This window comes from Bubalus bubalis, chromosome 15, assembly GCF_019923935.1.
Source record: "Bubalus bubalis isolate 160015118507 breed Murrah chromosome 15, NDDB_SH_1, whole genome shotgun sequence".
Lineage (NCBI taxonomy): Eukaryota > Metazoa > Chordata > Mammalia > Artiodactyla > Bovidae > Bubalus > Bubalus bubalis.
Genome location: NC_059171.1, coordinates 50,948,576 through 50,968,346, shown reverse-complemented (window position 1 = coordinate 50,968,346; position 19,771 = coordinate 50,948,576). Strand labels below are relative to the sequence as shown.

Genomic DNA, 19,771 nt, shown 5'->3' with positions numbered 1-19,771 from the left:
TTTAAAACATTGATACTAGAAAAAGAATGTAATCCCTCCCACAAAACAAAAAAAGAACAATTTCATTTTAAAGAATTTTATTATAGGATGTTAATATCCAGGACACTTTCAGAGCACCTTATTCATCTAATCAGATTTTTGGTAACTGGGTTTAAAGTGTTACTTGAGTATTTTTCCTCATACTGGCTTTCAGGCAAAAGTACTACTTGGTGCTTGTTTAAGAGATGTTAATTTGATTAAACAGTTTATCCTTAATAACCTGAGACATCAATCCATGGATAGCTTCTATGGTAGTTTTACAGCTAGAAAGAAAAAACAGATCACATAATGTCACAAGAACTGAGAACTGTTTCAAACATGCAACTTGCATGCCCCCCCTCCCACCCCCCACAATTCCATCCTTGCACCCCTAGTAATGATTCTGGTTCTATTCATATTCTGCAAAACATACTGTATACTATACCAATCTACAGTTCACTCTCTATAGTATACCATAGTGATTTTTAGCCTTCTGCATGTATTTTGATTATTTCCTACTTACTAAATTTTCCCAAAAGAATGACAATGTAAATATCTGATAAAATTCAAAAGTTATTTTACTATTTGTGAAAAGGTTTGGGAAAAGTTCTATTTTAGAAGGTTACTGAAGTTATTTATAATTCAGAAATATAGATTGATTCCAATATTACACTAAAATCTGCTTTTCCTTGTTGTTCATTAGTTGGAATTGTTTTTAAAAATGATTTTAATGAACCTTATGCTTTTTTCTCCGGAAAAATCAGAGACATCCTTCAAACAACGCAAAGGTAAAGTCAGATTAGTGGATGAAGGACTTAGATTTTAGAACTGATAAAAAAAAAAAACAAACCCACAAATATTCAGAAAAGATGCAATTCTTGTAAAATTACCCCCAAAGGAAAATTCTCTACTATTGTGCCATTACTCTTCTCCTTCCTACTTTTCTTCCTATACAGTTACATTCCCACAGTGACATTTTTGCTTCATAAGAAATTGAGATGTAAATGCAGATAAAACTATAAATCAGACACATATAAAGATAGATGAGCAAAATGACATATTCAGAGCAAGTATCAAAAGTAAGCCCTAACGTCAAAGAAAAATGTGACTTTTATCCAGGCTGCTACCTTTATACCTTTTATTACTCACAGAGAAGAAATAAATGAGGTCATTCTAACCCAAGATAGCTTCTATTCCAACACATTTCGGCCTTCCGTCTCTCTTTTCTTTCCTATCAACTAATTTAGTTCTTCTCAAAATGGATACCAAGATAGTGATTTATGTAGATGTCAACACAGTCTTCCTTTCCTCTCTATCCCTGTCATATTAAAATTCAAATTTTTGTGAAAGTGAATATTATATTACTTCCCAATTCTGTATGTATCTGAAGGATCACGTAATTATTTCATGTTATATCAAGTTTGTTCTTAATAAATTCTTTACTGAGATTTGAGATACTAAATTACTATATAAAGGATTATTTCAGAAAAATAAATTGAGAGGTAACAATCATTTCTCTGATATTTAGGGCTTAAAACTTTATAAAAATTTGAAATTTGATAAACTTAAGAAATCCTAATTTAATCCTTCACAAAAGGATTATATTAGAATAGATTAGGACATCTTTTTGCAAAGTTTTGTTTGGTTTTTGTTTAAAGACCCAGCAATGGACTGGTTTTCTTTCTTATACTTTATGGCTGAAGCTAGAAAAGGTGAAAGGGAGTTTTTCACAACATCACCTAGACCCAGAAGCCTTTAATATTCTTACCTGCTGCTGCTGCTAAGTCGCTTTAGTCGTGTCCAACTCTGTGCGACCCCATAGAGGGTAGCCCACCAGGCTCCCCCGTTCCTGGGATTCTCCAGGCAAGAACACTGGAGTGGGTTGCCATTTCCTTCTCCAATGCATGAAAGTGAGAAGTGAAAGTGAAGTCGCTCAGTCATGTCCGACTCTTAGCAGCCTCATGGACTGCATGCAGCCTACCAGGCTCCTCCGTCCATGGGATTTTCCAGGCAAGAGTACTGGAGTGGGTTGCCATTTCCTTCTCCAAATATTCTTATCTACTGTCTCCTAAATTTTCAAACTTAAAACCTGCATCTGACAACCTTAAAGGTTAACATTTAGGTACCACTGTAAGTTATAGGTTGAACTGTAAGGAATTTGAATCCTGTTATTTACAAATCTTGAGGAAAAAAAAAAAGGGGTAGGAATAGATTTGCTCTCACCTGTCTCGTGTAGCTTTGGCAAGTTTGTCTTCTGACTTTCGATCATGTGTTTCTAAACCCAACATGAAACTTCCTCGTCCCAGCTGGGCTTCTGACTGTTCTAATTTTTCAGACAAATCGAAGACCTGCCCGGTGGTATAGTCTGCATTCTATGGGGAAAATGATATTGTATCAATATACAATACTAGTCTATCACGTAAAAAAATATACGTATGTAAATTTTCTTCCATATAGAGTATTTCATTTACAAATAATTCTACTATGAAATCTAAGTGGATAGTCAGTGAAATAAGAAGTCAAATTATACTTGCAAGAACTGATTCCAAAGTTCAAGCAGTTGAGTATAGAAATTTTACCCTTTTATAGTTTAAAGATTAAATTTGGAATTGTCTTTTTCAACTGCTTAAATCTAATAATTTGTTATTATGAGAGGCTTAGAAGTACACACATTTGAGTCCAGATTGTGGTCCTCCTGCAGATTATCTGGGAGGCCTTGGGAGAGGTCCTTTACTTTTCTATGCCTTTCAGTCTTCCTGTGAAAATGGGGGAGGAGGGTGATAATTTCTACCTTAAAGCTATTGTGAGTGATGTATACAAAGCTTGTAGGACTGTTGATGACACCTAGCAAAAGCTTAACAATTGTTAGCTAATTTTGTTACTTTTTCATGTTGAACTTCCAGAATTAGTACTTATAACACATTTAAAAAAATTACATTTGTGTTTTAGCTTTTCTAATTAAAAAATTAATAGTTATACAGAAAATCTGGAAAATGTAGAGCAGTGTGTGTGTGTATATATATATATAAATAAAAATGTAAATATATATAAAAGAAAATACCTACCATCCCCTCCACCTAGGTATAAACACAATTTTTTTTAAAGAGTATTGCTATATACTCACATGAGCTTCCCAGGAGGTGCTACTGGTAAAGAACCTGCCTGCCAAGAGAGGAGACTTAAGAAACACGGCCAAGGAGCCGTGGCTGCGCGGGCGCAGGAGGGCCTAGAGGAGCTATCCCACATTGAAGGTCAGGAAGGGCAGCGGTGAGGAGATACCCCTCGTCCAAGGTAAGGAGCAATGGCTGTGCTTTGCTGGAGCAGCCGTGAAGAGATATCCCACGCCCAAGGTAAGAGAAACCCAAGTAAGACGGTAGGTGTTGCAAGAGGGCATACACACTGAAACCATACTCACAGAAAACTAGTCAATCTAATCACACTAGGACCACAGCCTTGTCTAACTCAATGAAACTAAGCCATGCCGGTGGGGCAACCCAAGACGGGCGGGTCATGGTGGAGAGATTTGACAGAATGTGGTCCACTGGAGAAGGGAATGGCAAACCACTTCAGTATTCTTGCCTTGAGAACCCCATGAACAGTATGAAAAGGCAAAATGATAGGATACTGAAAGAGAAACTCCCCAGGAAGGTAGGTGCCCAATATGCTACTGGAGATCAGTGGAGAAATAACTCCAGAAAGAATGAAGAGATGGAGCCAAAGCAAAAAGAATACCCAGCTGTGGATGTGACTGGTGATAGAAGCAAGGTCCGATGCTGTAAAGAGCAATATTGCATAGGAACCTGGAACGTCAGGTCCATGAATCAAGGCAAATTGGAAGTGGTCTTCCACTTCCAATTTCCACAAGAGATGGCAAGAGTGAATGTCGACATTCTAGGAATCAGCAAACTGAAATGGACTGGAATGGGTGAATTTAACTCAGATGACCATTATATCTACTACTGCGGGCAAGAATCGCTCAGAAGAAATGGAGTGGCCATCATGGTCAACAAGAGTCCAAAATGCAGTACTTGGATGCAATCTCAAAAACAACAGAATGATCTCTGTTCGTTTCCAAGGCAAACCATTCAATATCATGGTGATCCAAGCCTATGCCCCAACCAGTAACGCTGAAGAAGCTGAAGTTCAACGGTTCTATGAAGACCTACAAGACCTTTTAGAACTCACACCCAAAAAAGATGTCCTTTTCATTATAGGGGACTGGAATGCAAAAGTAGGAAGTCAAGAAACACCTGGAGTAACAGGCAAATTTGGCCTTGGAATACAGAATGAAGCAGGGCAAAGACTAATAGAGTTTTGCCAAGAAAATGCGCTGGTCATAACAAACATCCTCTTCCAATAACACAAGAGAAGACTCTATACATGGACATCACCAGGTGATCAACACCGAAATCAGACTGATTATATTCTTTGCACCCAAAGATGGAGAAGCTCTATACAGTCAGCAAAAACAAGACCAGGAGCTGACTGTGGCTCAGACCATGAACTCCTTATTGCCAAATTCAGACTTAAATTGAAGAAAGTAGGGAAAACCACTAGACCATTCAGGTATGACCTAAATCAAATCCCTTATGATTATACAGTGGAAGTGAGAAATAGATTTAAGGGTCTAGATCTGATAGATATGCCTGATGAACTATGGAATGAGGTTTGTAACACTGTACAGGAGACAGGGATCAAGACCATTCCCATAGAAAAGAAATGCAAAAAAGCAAAATGGCTGTCTGGGGAGGCCTTACAAATAGCTGTGAAAAGAAGAGAAGGGAAAAGCAAAGGAGAAAAGGAAAGATATAAACATCTGAATGCAGAGTTCCAAAGAATAGCAAGGCGAGATAAGAAAGCCTTCAGCGATCAATGCAAGGAAATAGAGGAAAACAACAGAATGGGAAAGACTAGGGATCTCTTCAAGAAAATCAGAGATACCAAGGGGATGTTTCATGCAAAGACAGCCTCAATAAAGGACAGAAATGGTATGGACCTAACAGAAGCAGAAGATATTAAGAAGAGATGGCAAGAATACACAGAAGAACTGTACAAAAAAGATCTTCACGACCCAGATAATCACGATGGTGTGATCACTGACCTAGAGCCAGACATCCTGGAATGTGAAGTCAAGTGGGCCTTAGAAAGCATCACTACAAACAAAGCTAGTGGAGGTGATGGAATTCCAGTTGAGCTATTCCAAATCCTGAAAGATGATGCTGTGAAAGTGCTGCACTCAATATGCCAGCAAATTTGGAAAACTCTGCAGTGGCCACAGGGCTGGAAGAGGTCAGTTTTCATTCCAATCCCAAAGAAAGGCAATGCCAAAGAATACTCAAACTACCGCACAATTGCACTCATCTCACACACTAGTAAAGTAATGCTTAAAATTCTCCAAGCCAGGCTTCAGCAATATGTGAACCGTGAACTTCCTGATGTTCAAGCTGGTTTTAGAAAAGGCAGAGGAACCAGAGATCAAATTGCCAACATCTGCTGGATCATAGAAAAAGCAAGAGAGTTCCAGAAAAACATCTATTTCTGCTTTATTGACTATGCCAAAGCCTTTGACTGTGTGGATCACAATCTACTGTGGAAAATTCTGAAAGAGATGGGAATACCAGACCACCTGACCTGCCTCTTGAGAAATTTGTATGCAGGTCAGGAAGCAACAGTTAGAACTGGACATGGAACAACAGACTGGTTCCGAATAGGAAAAGGAGTTCGTCAAGGCTGTATATTGTCACCCTGCTTATTTAACTTATATGCAGAGTACATCATGAGAAACGCTGGACTGGAAGAAACACAAACTGGAATCAAGATTCCCGGGAGAAATATCAATAACCTCAGATATGCAGATGACATGGCAGAAAGTGAAGAGGAACTCAAAAGCCTCTTGATGAAAGTGAAAGTGGAGAGTGAAAAAGTTGGCTTAAAGCTCAACATTCAGAAAATGAAGATCATGGCATCCGGTCCCACCACTTCATGGGAAATAGATGGGGAAACAGTGGAAACAGTGTCAGACTGTATTTTTCTGGGATCCAAAATCACTGCAGATGGTGACTGCAGCCATGAAATTAAAAGATGCTTACTCCTTGGAAGGAAAGTTATGACCAACCTAGATAGCATATTCAAAAGCAGAGACATTACTTGGCCAACAAAGGTCCGTCTAGTCAAGGCTATGGTTTTTCCTGTGGTCATGTATGGATGTGAGAGTTGGACTGTGAAGAAGGCCGAGCACCGAAGAAATGATGCCTTTGAACTGTGGCGTTGGAGAAGACTCTTGAGAGTCCCTTGGACTGCAAGGAGATCCAACCAGTCCATTCTGAAGGAGATCAGCCCTGGGATTTCTTTGGAAGGAATGATGCTAAAGCTGAAACTCCAGTACTTTGGCCACCTCATGTGAAGGGTTGACTGATTGGAAAAGACTCTGATGCTGGGAGGGATTGGGGGCAGGAGGAGAAGGGGATGACAGAGGATGAGATGGCTGGATGGCATCACTGACTCGATGGACGTGAGTCTGAGTGAACTCCGGGAGTTGGTGATGGATAGGGAGACCTGGCGATTCATGGGGTCGCAAAGAGTCGGACACGACTGAGCGACTGATTTGATCTGATCTGAAGAAACACGGGTTTGATCCCTGGGTTGGGAAGATCCCCTGGAGGAGAGCATGGCAACCCACTCTAGTATTCTTGCCTGGAGAATCCCATGGACAGAGGAGCCTGGTGGGCTATATACAGTCCACAGGGTCACAAACAGTTAGCACATGCACACCCACATTTGGTAAACTGAAATATTCTATATACTGCTGATATTTCATATATTTTTAAAACCAAAAGTTTAATAATCACGTATGTACACTTAAGTGTACTTAAGTGTAATATCTTTTAAAAGTTTCTACTGGAATATCTTTATGTTTTTCTATTTGCTCAGTCTGTAAGATACTGTAAAGGCAGTAGAGTTCAGTCACAAGACATTTTAAAAACATTTGCTGTCATCATAGTTACTATAAAAATCCCTTTAAAATGGTACCAGCTTTCCAGTGATTTTACAAACATGATAATTTTTTAAACATGCAATTATATTCACTTTGTCTAAATGGTTTAGGTCACCAATACATCCTTCCCCAACAGATTTGGAGAAAACCCTAATGTTTGTAGATCACTTCACATCTAGAAGATTTAGCTGCAGATATAAAAATGTGGGATGGCAGAAACAGTTATACTAGTAAAATGAAAAAAGAAACCAATTACATTTCAAACAGAGAAAACTAATATAAATAAAAAAAACTTTTCTGGTAGCTTTTAGATTACATGCTTTAGCTGTAAAGGCAAAGAGATGACATACATTTATTTATATATTTTCTTCTTAGAATGCTGTAATGTACTAGGTATTAAACTACACACAAAAAAGGAGGAAATATAATTTAACCTTTTCTTGATTATTAATGTCCTCAGTATATGCAGTGCTGGAATACAGGGACAGCCACAGGCTGAGTAAGTAGAGCTGGCTGCTTTTGTACAAAGGTTCAGACAGCTCCAGTCTTACTGCTTCCTGCCCATGCCATCATGTGTCACTTCTGGCTGCTATCAGCATACTTGCCTCTAAGGAAACATGACACATGAGGCATTTAGCGGTGCTAGATAGACAGAAAACATTTAATAAATGTTTGCTATTATGATCACTCTGCCTCTTTCTAATTTACTATTTCTGACTGTTGAGGATAAGAAATAAGAAAAAAAATCATAGTAAATATGCGCAAGTGAGGTTTTTACCCATGAGTGCAATGAATCAAATGAGCAAAAAATAATTTATTGAGGCTTTATTATATGCCTGCTGCTGCTGCTGCTGCTAAGTCACTTCAGTCGTGTCCGACTCTGTGCGACCCTATAGACGGCAGCCCACCAGGCTCCCCTGTCCCCAGGATTCTCCAGGCAAGAACACTGGAGTGGTTTGCCATTTCCTTCTCCAATGCATGAAAGTGAAAAGTGATAGTTAAGTCGCTCAGTCGTGTCTGACTCTTCACGACCCCATGGACTGCAGCCTACCAGGCTCCTCTGCCCATGGGATTTTCCAGGCAAGAGTACTGGAGTGGAGTGCCACTACCTTATTATATGCCTAGTACTTTGCTAATTACTATATATATATTTCATATAATTCTCAAGTGTACTTAACAATGTGGGTATTATTATCATCAGGCCCAAGAAAGCCTCAGACACATTAAATAATGCTGTGAAGGTCACACACAGCTAGTAAAATGGCAGACTTGTTTGTGAACTGAGTTTATCTTAGTCCAAATTTAGTGGTACTAACCACTATGCTATACTGTACTATATGAAGTGGCTTACTTTAAAAAAGATAAACAGAACTGTTTCTTAACCAAGATCTAGATAAAAGTTTCTGTCCTCTTCTAGGTATTAGATTTTAATGATATATTGGAAAATATTGACTTTTTCACTTTTTTTTTTTGGTGGTAGCAGCAATCTGCTTGCTATAAGGTAGTGATATTCTGATTTCTTTGGGGGACATTCTTAGTCCAAGGGCTCTGGAGAGTTTCTTCTACTCCACCCCAGAAGTAAAGCAGTGACGGACTGCCTTGGCTCAACTACTCATGGTGTTCATTCCCTTGGCCCAGAGCATGTTTAAGGTTAGGCATGTGACCTACAAAACTCAGACACACAGTGAGGCTTTGCCGGGGAATATGTTGAGTGGTGTGTATGTGTCTCTGTATGTGTGTGCTGTGTATCTTGATCTTTTCTTTTGAATGTGGAATTGGGAGGTCTAAGCGAATACTGCCATCTTGATTTCACATGAAGTCTGAAACTGAAACCAACTGACCTGAAATCAAAGCTGAGAAAGGAAGACCAAGACCTCAAAATATTGTCTGAATGCAAACTCAGGCTGTGCCTGAAGTCAGCCCTCCTCCTGGTACTCTTGGACTTTGCAGCTTACATGATTCTCTCTTTTGTTTTAGCCAGGTTGGTTGGGTCTCCTGTCACTTGTAACTAGAGTGCTACCTGAGACACACAACAAAGAACACTATTGGCATTTTTCTCTAACTCAGTCAGAGGTAGATCTCACCCTCATCTGGTCTCAGTAGTACACAATACAGATCCTAGATTGGCCTAGTATTCCAATCCACCTCTGGTCATGCAGAATCTGCTCCCAAGCCCACCATCTTGGCAAAGTCAGTCTTTCCATGAAAAAGACTTTCAGACATTAAACAACTTATGTAGATTGATAAAATTCAGACACATTCCTTGCAAGCATAGTACTTACCGTAAGCAAGCTAGAGGAACTCAGCGTATTCACCCAGTATTTATTCCACAAAAGCTCAAGCAATTTCCGATCCAAAGAGGATTTGAAATATGAGACTTCTAAGGCATAGTATCTAATGAAACAAAACCACAAATCTAGTAAGTAAAACACATTCAACCACATCACATAAGGTTATGGCCAAATTTAAGTTAATTACATTTTATATCCAAATAGTCATGCTTTAATTTTTTCCAACAGAATAACAGGTAAATAACAGTAACTGGTTTTCTTACTCTTCAGAGGGGTGGTTGCAATTCAGTTAAGCAAATATTCTCGAGTTATATTTCTCCCCTCTGTAAAGCCCAGAAATTCTCAAAAAATTATTAAAAACTAATTAAAATTTCTGAATGACATGTATTTACCCCTGCCACTGACTTCATAAATTTCAGCCAACAGTAGTGAACTTCCCCTCTCCAAGGTTAGCTATTACTTTTGTTAGGCTTTTAAAAATACCAAAAATGACATGTGGATTCTCGATTCCTCCCTTTCTAATCCTCTAATTAGGAACAATTGCTTTTTGGAAAAGCAAAACTTTAAGGTTGGTCATTAAAGCATATAAAAGAATTGCTGCTGCTTCTAAAGGTGCCTAATTTATAATCAAGGGAAATTCGGTTAAATGTCTGAAAAACTTTTTTTTTTAAAGAAATAAATATTTAAATATGTCACTATGTTACAAAGAAACACAAGGGACTTCTTCACCTTAAGGAGCTTACTATTTTCATGGGACACGTGGGATGAATCCATGAAAAGTTATAAATATAATGGTATATGTTGAATAACAGTAAGTGATGCTATAGTGCATATTTAAAATTAATCATCTGCCAATTAAATGTTAGCAGTAATGAGTACTCTTAGTATAGACAGAACAGCCTGAGAAGCTCCAGGGAAAAGGCAGGATTTCGAGTAACCCTAACATGAGTCTATAGTGTGGCTATGTTAAGAGCAAGGAGGAAGCATTAGGCAGAAAGCCCTAACTCACAAAAAGGAAAGTCATGAAAGGAACAAGAAGTTAATCAGTCTGCCTGGACAGTTTAGAGGGAGCAGAAGGATTTTGTAAGGGAAATCTAGGAAGCTATGTTGGGGTCTAGCTAGCAGAAGACATTACATAAAAGGCTAAGAAATTATCTTCTAGGTACTTGGGGACTCATGGAAAGTGTCTGAGCAGATCAGTGATACAGCCATTTATATCAGTGTTTGAGAAGGCTGGCTGTGGTAAGATGTGTCAGAGAAGAAATGGGAAGCAGGGAGACCACAAAGGATGCCACTGCAGTGGAGCAGATGTCAGGAGAAAAAGGCCTCTCAGGTTAGTGCTGTCGAAGATAAAGGCACAGGGACAGAATAGAAATGTGTGTTCTTTCAATACAGGAGTGAAGAAATTTAAAAAGAGTAAGAATTTAAAGACCCTTCTAAGTAAGGGCTTTATAAATAAGATATCCCTGCATATGTGTAGATGAAAAGGACACAGCTATAGTGAAATGTGGAAGTGGGATGTGGAACAGTGTATTTCTTGAGCCACTTATTATGTTTTGGCGCTTTATATATACTCATTTAATCTTCCCTACAACCACAAAAGGAAAGATTTATTATTCCCATTCTAGGCAGAAGAAACAACTCTAGAGTAGAGACTTGTTCAACACCACAGAAAGTGGCAGCAAAAGGATATGATAGTATGTCTGTTATCAAAACCTCATGGTCTAATTTATTGTTATATCCAGAGTGTAGACATTTAAGACCTTGTTTAAGAAGTGAAGCCCCGGGAGTTGAGGCAGTTAGGTATGGGGAGAGGAGGCAGGGGCTCAGGTGGAAAGGTCAGTTTTAGAAATGACAGGTTGTACCTCTGATACTTTAGGGGAAAGAGAGGATGAGTAGAGCAAAAGATGTAGATTATAAAGGATGGAAAATAAGGGAGCTCAAACTGGAGGGTCTAGAATAGACTTTTATGTTTTAAAATTTGTGGATCACCTTAATGTTATTACTGTCTTAATTCCGTAGGCTGATGCAATGAAATTTTTTGGTCTAATATTAGCTGCAAATCTCAGTAGCAGAGCTGAAAGCAAGAAGAATATTCAAAATTACTCGTGGAGCTAAATCCTCATCTTCTGTACAGGAAGTCAATAATAGATACTGCCTAGAACTGAAAATCAAGAAGTAGCACTATCAGCATGCTGTTTGAAGTTAATGGGGTAAATACTTAAACGGAGTATAACTATAATAGTTGAAGTGATTCCCTCTGTGGGTGGGGGAAAGGGAATGGTATTTTCATAGAACCAGTGACTCTTTAAACTATGAGCTTGTATAACATTGATAACATACAAGCTAATTTAAAAAATCTGTTGTGTCCTATTTTTACTAAGGCTCTTCAAAGTTAAATATATTTAATATCTGTATTAGATTCTATGTTGAAAACAAATTTTGGATTATGATCTAGAATTTAAAATAGGAAAGAAAAAAGATCAGTATAAACTACAAATTACAGCTCATTGTCAAATGATTTAGGAAATGATCTATAATGAGTCTGCTCTTAACTTGGCACTATGTTTCATTGAGGATTTGAAATAAAAATAAGCAACTTATTTGCCCTATTAAAAAAGTTTACTCTCTATTTAGGAACTGGTCCTAAGTAAGAGAGTATCTTTGAACATCCTGCTTATTCCAGGTTCAAAATTCTAGGCTCTAGCAATGCAGGTAGTTAGAAAGCAGCAACTCCTCTTAGAGAGGCTCATTTCTCAGAAAAAACCAGGAAATGCAGGTTTGTTTGGGTATAGAAAGCACAGTATGCTTCATGGTCTTTGTTTCAAAAGCTGCTGCTGGTGATGAGAGAAGCAGAGTAGGTATTAAAGAAACTGCAACTCAATATAAATGAAAAAAAATTGTTAACTCTGAAAGTGAAAGTATTACAGCAAAGGTGTTTTCATGCTTAGGAGCAATCCTCTCAAATAGGAATGGCTTAAATTCTTTTCAGTAGAGCAAATTAAGTGATTTAATTACAAACCTCTCATTGGTTTATAAATGAAAATAAAATAAAAATCTTTTTTTCCAGAAGTATGCCAAGGATCAGACATATTTAAAAATTAAATTCTAGAAATTCTGGTATTTTCTAGGAATTCTAAACAGAAAAATAAGAGCAGTAGTAGCACATGAGTAGTAAAGTATTCCTTGAAGTTAGGATAGGAGGTGTGGAGAAAGGGACAGTAGTAATCAGGCAAAACTTTTTTTTTAGGGGGGTGCCCACACTTCTATGTGCCATGCCCTATTTTAATTGTTAGGATATAGCAGTGAATTGATTTCTCTCTCACGAAGTTCATTCTAATGAGGTCAATAACAAGGAAGCAAAAACATATCAGATGGTCACAAGTGCTAAGAAGAAAAATGAAGCAGGGAAAGGTAACAGTGACTAGAAAGTGCTAATTGAAATAGGGTGATCAAGGAACATTCTCTGTTAAGGTGACCCTTAAACAGACACTCGTTGACTGAAGTGAATCACATGGAATAATGAAGAATGTTCCAGGCAGAAGGATTAGCAAGTGCAAAGGCCCTAAGGCAGGAGCCAGCCTAGTACATCTGATAAACCATGAGGCCACTATGGCTAGAATAGACAGAGCAAAGGCTTAGTGACAAGTAGAGTCCCTGAGATGGGCTCAGAACGATTGTAGGGGCCAGTCTACATAGGGTTGTGTGGTCCATGGTAAGCACTATAGATCTTATTCTTAATGAGACAGGAAATCACTCTGAGAAGGACGAACATGATCAGACTTACATTTTAACAGAATCTGTTTGGCTGACAAAAGCCCTTTAAGGGGTGGGGTGAAGTGCAGAAGCAAGAAGACGAGCTAGAAGGCTAGTGCTCTGATTTAAGTTCCAGATGGCTGTGGCCTGGGTCAAGGTGATATTAAGAGAGGTGATATATTTAGAAGGTGGAGAAAATTGTCCTCATTGGTTTACCAGTTTAAAAAATTGAGATGTAATTCACATAGCATGAAAGTCACTGTTTTAAAGTAGTATACAGTTAAGTAGTTTTTAGTATGACTTCTTTAACTCTTGGAGTAAAAATGTTTAGGGAGAACTTTTGCTATGTGGAAACTGGGTACATTGAGGGCTGTAGAAATTGCTAGTGTCAGGCTGGCTCTGCATACAGCTTCCTTCAACTTGTACTTTCATTAACAGGCCAAGTATCTTATACATTGATAAAACGTATATAGATGGGTGAAAGGCAAATAACATGTTAGATTAAAACAATTGTTAATAAAGATTCAAACATTACCCTAAATTTATATATTCTTACTATTATTTTAAAAGGTATTATGAAATGCATTTCATCTGAATTTTTTTCTCATCTATAAAATTAGGGGCTTGGTCTGGACGATCTTTGAGGTTTCTTATGATGATTCCGGCATCAGATACATTTTTAAATGACTTACTGTTTGCAGTGTACACCAAAGTCTTCTATTTTATTAAGTGGGATGGTCTGGTACTCAGAAGGTCCTTCATCCGGAGGCTTGTAGCCCTAAACAAAAATGAAGAAAATAGAAGATTTAAACACAACAGAAGAAAAACATATGTTTTCTATGTGACTTTCTGTTTACAGAAACATTCATTTGGGGGAGCCAATTACTGAACATAAACACCTAATTAAAAAAAAAGTATATTGCTTATGCTGCTGCTAAGTCACTTCAGTCGTGTCCGACTCTGTGTGACCCCATAGACAGTAGGTAGCCCACCAGGCTCCCCCGTCCCTGGGATTCTCCAGGCAAGAACACAGGATTGGGTTGCCATTTCCTCCTCCAGTGCATGAAAGTGAAAAGTGAAAGTGAAGTCGCTCAGTCGTGTCCAACTCTTAGTGACCCCATGGACTGCAGCCCACCAGGCTCCTCCATCCATGGGATTTTCCAGGCAAGAGTACTGGAGTGGGGTGCCACTGCCTTCTCCGTTATTGCTTATACTCTTCCTCAACCCCATTCGGTGGCTGAAGGCTAGATTTGGCTTATAGATTAATTTTTCTTGTCCTTAGGTGATATTCACTTGTGCTCATATCTATTTCAGATTGCAGTAGATAGAAGGTGGCCATGACACACAAATCCTTATTAACAAAAGAGCTGCTTTTCTAGTAGAATTAACAACATGCAGCACAAATGTATTACCTTTTTGCTAAAGACAATTTGTGGTAGTTGGGCTTCTATTTTGTAAATACCATTAAATTGTTTTAGGGCAAAATGAGATACTAACTATAACACATCTTTAAAAATAAACCAAATATTTAAAAATTGAAAAACTATAAGAACTAGGAATTTTTCAAATTACCTTTGGATATGTCCTGAAGGCTCCAAGATTCACTTTCCCTGCAGATATTGTTCTTGTTGGGTCAATCTACAAGAAAGATATATTTAATATCTGCTGATTTATTTGTTTAAACATTATAAGCCTAGAAATACATATGTACATATAACACTATAGGCACACACACATAATTAAAAATAACCAATAGGGAAAAAAATAACCAAATTGGAAAATCACAGAAGTTCAACAGAATGGTTAAATATGGAAGTCTCATCATTTATTTAGATCTAGTTATTATACTATTTAAGAGTATTAATTACAGATTTGCTCCTCTCTTTTCCAGAAGTCTTTTTAAACAGATGAACAATTTCTACCTTCCTGAATTACATCTAAAATACTTTAAGCATAGCAAGAGCTGTTCTAGCAATTCCTGATTCAATCAGTTCACTCAACATCAACCAAATGCCCACTGTGTGCAGGGAACTGAGACACAGGTGCTGTGTACATTCTCATCTAACAGAGGGTGGGGAAAGATGCAGAGAAGTTATGTAACTTGTTCAGAGTCCCAGCTACAAAGAAGTGGAATTTAGATTCAAACCTAGGCTGGCACCAGAGCCTTGCTCTTTACCATACTGTTTTTATTTCCCTGTATACCTGCTTTAGTAAATCTTCATGAAAATTAATTACAACTAGTTGTAAAAATACTTACTACCACTGCTACAAATGGTTCCTGGAACTGCTGATTGAGCATCTGAGTACTAACATCAATTCCAGAAAGCCAGCAGCCATAGCCAGGGTGGCTATGATACCAGCCAATTGCATTTTCAAGGCGGCCAACCTAACAAATGAAGAGAGCAAAGGCGCTTGAGGTTCCTGTTTAATCTTAGAGATGCTTGTGATTTGTCTAGACAGCCCTACAGTTAAATAACAGTATACAGAATAATTATAGCATATGGTGCTTAAAAAAATTTTTTTAGATAATACATGCTCAAGGCACAAAATTAATAAGATACATGTACAATAAGGTCATTCAGTCTCCTTCCACCTCCTTCCCCTCAACTAGTTTCTCAGCCCAGATGTTACTGTCATAGGCTTACACACCTATCTTCCAGAGTTACTCTCTGCATATAGGATAGATTCTTTGCATATATGTAGATTAATAAAAACAGACAATGGCATACCACCAATAGTATTCTACACTTTGCTTTTTCACTCAACAAAATATTCTTGGATCTGTTTCACATAAATAAACATATAGATAGCTACCTTTTAAAGGCTGGCTGGCAGTGCATTGTGTGGGATATAATTTATTTAATCAGCTTGATATCCAGTTACATTTAGGTTGTTTACAATTTTTTGGTTTTAAACACACATAATGAATATGAGAATTATAATTTCTTTTAAAAACTCAGATATAGTTTATATATGTATAATATATAGACATTCGTTCAGATGTATAACATAATGATTCAATATATGTATATACTGTGAAATGATCACAATAAGTACAGTTAACATCCGACACCACATGCAGTTACAAATTTTTTTTTTCCTTGTGATGAGAACTTTTAAGATCTACTCTCTTGAGAATTTTAAAAAATCCATGCTAATCTCATATATGTTACATATAGTTAAGGATAACTTAAAATATAAACTCTAATGTAGGAGGATAGTTTTAAGTTTAGAAACTCAAAACTATGAGACTCTTAACTTGCAGTAACCAAATTTTAGGGAACAGTATTCTTACCTGTTTAGCATTTTCTATGTATGCAGCCATGTACTCATATGCAGCAGCCTGAGCGTTCACTCGCGTTTCAGTGCCCTCTACTGGCAAAGCAAAGCTGTCCATAATGATCATGGTCTCACCGTCCACCTTGCCCAGCATCAAGCCCATCACTTCCAAGTTGCCTCCTGATCTGGCATGCATCACCATTTTCAGTAGAGCCAGTGCTGAGATTTTGCAGTACTTAAAGTAATGGTGACTACAAAACAAAGGCATGGTGTAATTAACTTTCTTATAGAAGTACAATTGTAAGACAGTTTTTGTACAGTTTTTGTGGAGATTAACAAATAAGTACTGAAGCAATTTACACTGAAGAAATGGGGAGAAAGCGTACATATATATAGAATAAGGGAAAGAAAAACAAAGTAGAAAAGGACAGAGTTCCTGAAGGGGGATGGAAATGATAAACAATCCTGCAAATTACTTCCCATTGGGGGAAGGGAAAAGTATGAAATAATTTTAAAATATGCTATTCGAGGAGACAGAAGGGAATTACACGACCATTTCAATAAACTTTTTCTCCATTAATTTTGGAATCACCAAATCTAGGTTTCTGACCCTGGTTGGTCAGTTTTGCCTCATTATTCTCCCACTTAACTTTCCAGGCCTAACAGTTAAGAATGTAGGCTCTGACATCCATCTACCTAGGTTTGAAGCCTTTTACTGCCATATCCTGGCTGTAACCTTGAGACAGCCACTTAATGTCTGTGCCTGTTCATAGAGTTGTGGTTTGGAGGAAATGAATAAAATAATGTACGTAAAGTGCTTGGCTTAGTGCCTGACACATACAAAACTTTTTAAGTGCTGCTGCCTCCCAAGTCACTTCAGTCGTGTCCGACTCTGTGCGACCCCATGGACTGCAGCCTACCAGGCTTCTCCGTCCATGGGATTCTCCAGGCAAGAACACTGGAGTGGGTTGCCATTTACTTCTCCAATGCATGAAAGTGGAAAGTGAAAGTGAAGTCGCTCAGTCGTGTCTGACTCTTAGCGACCCCATGGACTGCAGCCTACCAGGCTCCTCCATCCATGGGATTTTCCGGGCAACAGTACTGGAGTGGGGTGCCATTGCCTTCTCCCTTTTAAGTGCTAGCTGCATTATTAACCTATCTTTTATAGTACTCTGAGAGTACAATGTGTTGAGGGCTGTAGCTTCTCTCTGTGGTATCAGTCTAAAAATGTAAAACGTAGCCTTAAAATCTTTAGTCCTACTGTGATCAGTGTTTCAGTTTGTCATCTGTGTATGTGACTCAACTATTGTTGAATAAAATTCCACTTCAGTCTCACTGATGTAGCCAAAGACAGCAAGGATGACTGTAACTGGAGATACAATCACACAGTGAGGTTGATAATTTAAAATATTCAATAGGCTATATCAGTCTAAGTATGCAGCCTGCTATTAGAAATAGCAGACAACCAGGCAAAATAACCAGTCTGTAAAGAGTGTCAGTGTCTTTGAGAAGTCTTTTTAAAATGTCTGCCCACAGATTTCAATCACAGATGAAAAATAGAGACCTGTCCTTGGAAGTCAAGACATGAATTAAAATCTTCACTCCTCTATCTACTGGGGAAAAAAAGACAGTCCATTATTGTGCTTCTATTACATACATTCTAGACCCTTTTTTATACATGCCCTGATCTAATCTTTATAACATCACCAACAGATAGGTCTTTTTTCTCTTTTACAGATATAAAAGATAAGTAAATTTCAACTAATTAGTTATAGTTGTGAGATTTGATTTTCAGTCTTAACTGTTGTTCACTTAAGAATTCATTGCCTCTGTGTAATTATAAAGTAAGTTATTTACTGTATTTGCTTGTTTTCATATATGCAGAAAAGGAATAAAAATACTGCGTTGTCATAAAGATTAAGTGACATATGGAAATTCCCAGCTCAAAACTCAGCCTGTAGTTAAGTACTCAGTAAACACTGCTGAATCTGAATTTCCACAGGTAAAGCTTGCCTTGGAAAAACCTGTGAGACAGATGAAATGGTTTTTGTTGTTGACCACTGCTTTCCTGTCTATCCATTAGAGAGACTGTGTGACCTTTTTACTCTTTCCATACAATATCTGCTGTCAGGAAAGGATAAATACCGCTGCAAAGAAACCTTGACCTGTCATCACTCCCAGGGACACATGAGTTTTGCTAAGGGGCAAAAAACCTTAAGTTCTATTGATATAATTTACAGCTTCTGAAAAAAAAAATGGTGGAGTAAGCATTGTGGGAGACTGAGTAGAGCCTCTTTGTTGTTTCTGAAATAATTACCAGCAAAAAAGAAGCAATTATAGATATAAAAGATTACAGACTAAAAAAAGCTGGCTCATAATTATTTTAGAGACCATTGGATTGACTCAATATCTGAAGATAGCTGTAGTCCCAGTCTGAAATCAGCTGAAGATCCCAACAAAGTGTATATCGACACAAAGTTCAAGGCAGAGTGTGGAGTATCTCTAACAATACGGGGGCTGAGAAGTGAAAGCCCAAACTACCGCTTGTCGTTTTCCTCTTCCATTCTCCCAAGGCAAACGAGACAGAAAGGGGGAATCAAGCAAGCCCCAGTGGAGGGTCTTACGCTTTATTTGCGGGGATAAAAAGGTAAAATAAAATTTCTTAGACGATTCCTTTTTCTCGCGGCAGAGGGAAAGACAAGCTCTCTATCCCCAACTCTTACTGCCCCTGGGTCTCTTAAAAGTCCCGCCACCCCTCCCTCCCCTGCGTTTCGCCAGGGACCTCCTCACTCCTTAGTCCAGGGCTTCGCCGCCAGGATTTCTTGCTGCTGTTTCTTGTCGTATTTGTAGATTTCATCGACACTCTGGGCTTCCTGCATGTTGTTGGCTAGCTCCCACGTTTTCTGGGCCATGCCACTCCCGGAAGCTGCCATCGCCGAGGAATCTGATAAGCTGTCGCCTCCGCAATCGAGACGCAACTTGATCTCGCTAGGTTTTCGGGCGTGGGCTCCGGACCCACCCCACCGCAGGTGCAAACTCACACTAGGCTCTCGGGGCAGCCATGACACCCAGCACCGGAGGTGAAGTTGGTACGGACCATCCGCGGGATGGCGGGGGTCCTTGGGGGACGCGGCTATATACATAGCAGTTACACAATAGTTAAGAGGCAGTGGAGTCGTCTCATTACTGAAAAGAGAACTTACTATCTTGGAAAATTATATGTGTGAAATAGGACGAAAACAGTAGTTACCTAGGGAATGGTATAGCCTTCTGTACCGGAAGAAGGGCATGTAACGTTATGCCAGAAACTGGAATTGACCCTCCTTGTTCGTTCTGCGCAGGTTCGGCTTCCGCCATATTAAAAATGGGAGTGCGTGAAGTCGCTCAGTCGTGTCCGACTCTTTGCGACCCCATAGACTAGCCTACCAGGCTC

General features: G+C 38.6%; 1 protein-coding gene across 3 annotated transcripts; it reads right to left on the bottom strand.

Annotated features, from left to right (window-relative positions):
• Positions 1–60: 60 nt before the first annotated feature.
• Positions 61–19,710, bottom strand: COPS5 (COP9 signalosome subunit 5). 3 transcript variants are annotated; one of them, XM_025265308.1, is made up of 8 exons: positions 19,589–19,710; positions 16,355–16,589; positions 15,317–15,445; positions 14,632–14,697; positions 13,752–13,837; positions 9,295–9,406; positions 2,242–2,390; positions 61–302 (listed from the first exon to the last, which is right to left on the bottom strand). In XM_025265308.1, exons 1-8 carry the CDS (start codon positions 19,693–19,695, stop codon positions 218–220), a joined length of 969 nt encoding a protein of 322 aa, XP_025121093.1. In that variant the 5' UTR covers positions 19,696–19,710; the 3' UTR covers positions 61–217. The 3 variants fall into 3 exon arrangements, with proteins under 3 accessions (XP_025121093.1, XP_006069586.2, XP_025121094.1); XM_006069524.3 differs by lacking the exon at positions 19,589–19,710 and adding an exon at positions 19,129–19,431; XM_025265309.2 differs by lacking the exon at positions 19,589–19,710 and adding an exon at positions 19,121–19,260.
• Between the last annotated feature and the right edge of the window lie 61 nt (positions 19,711–19,771).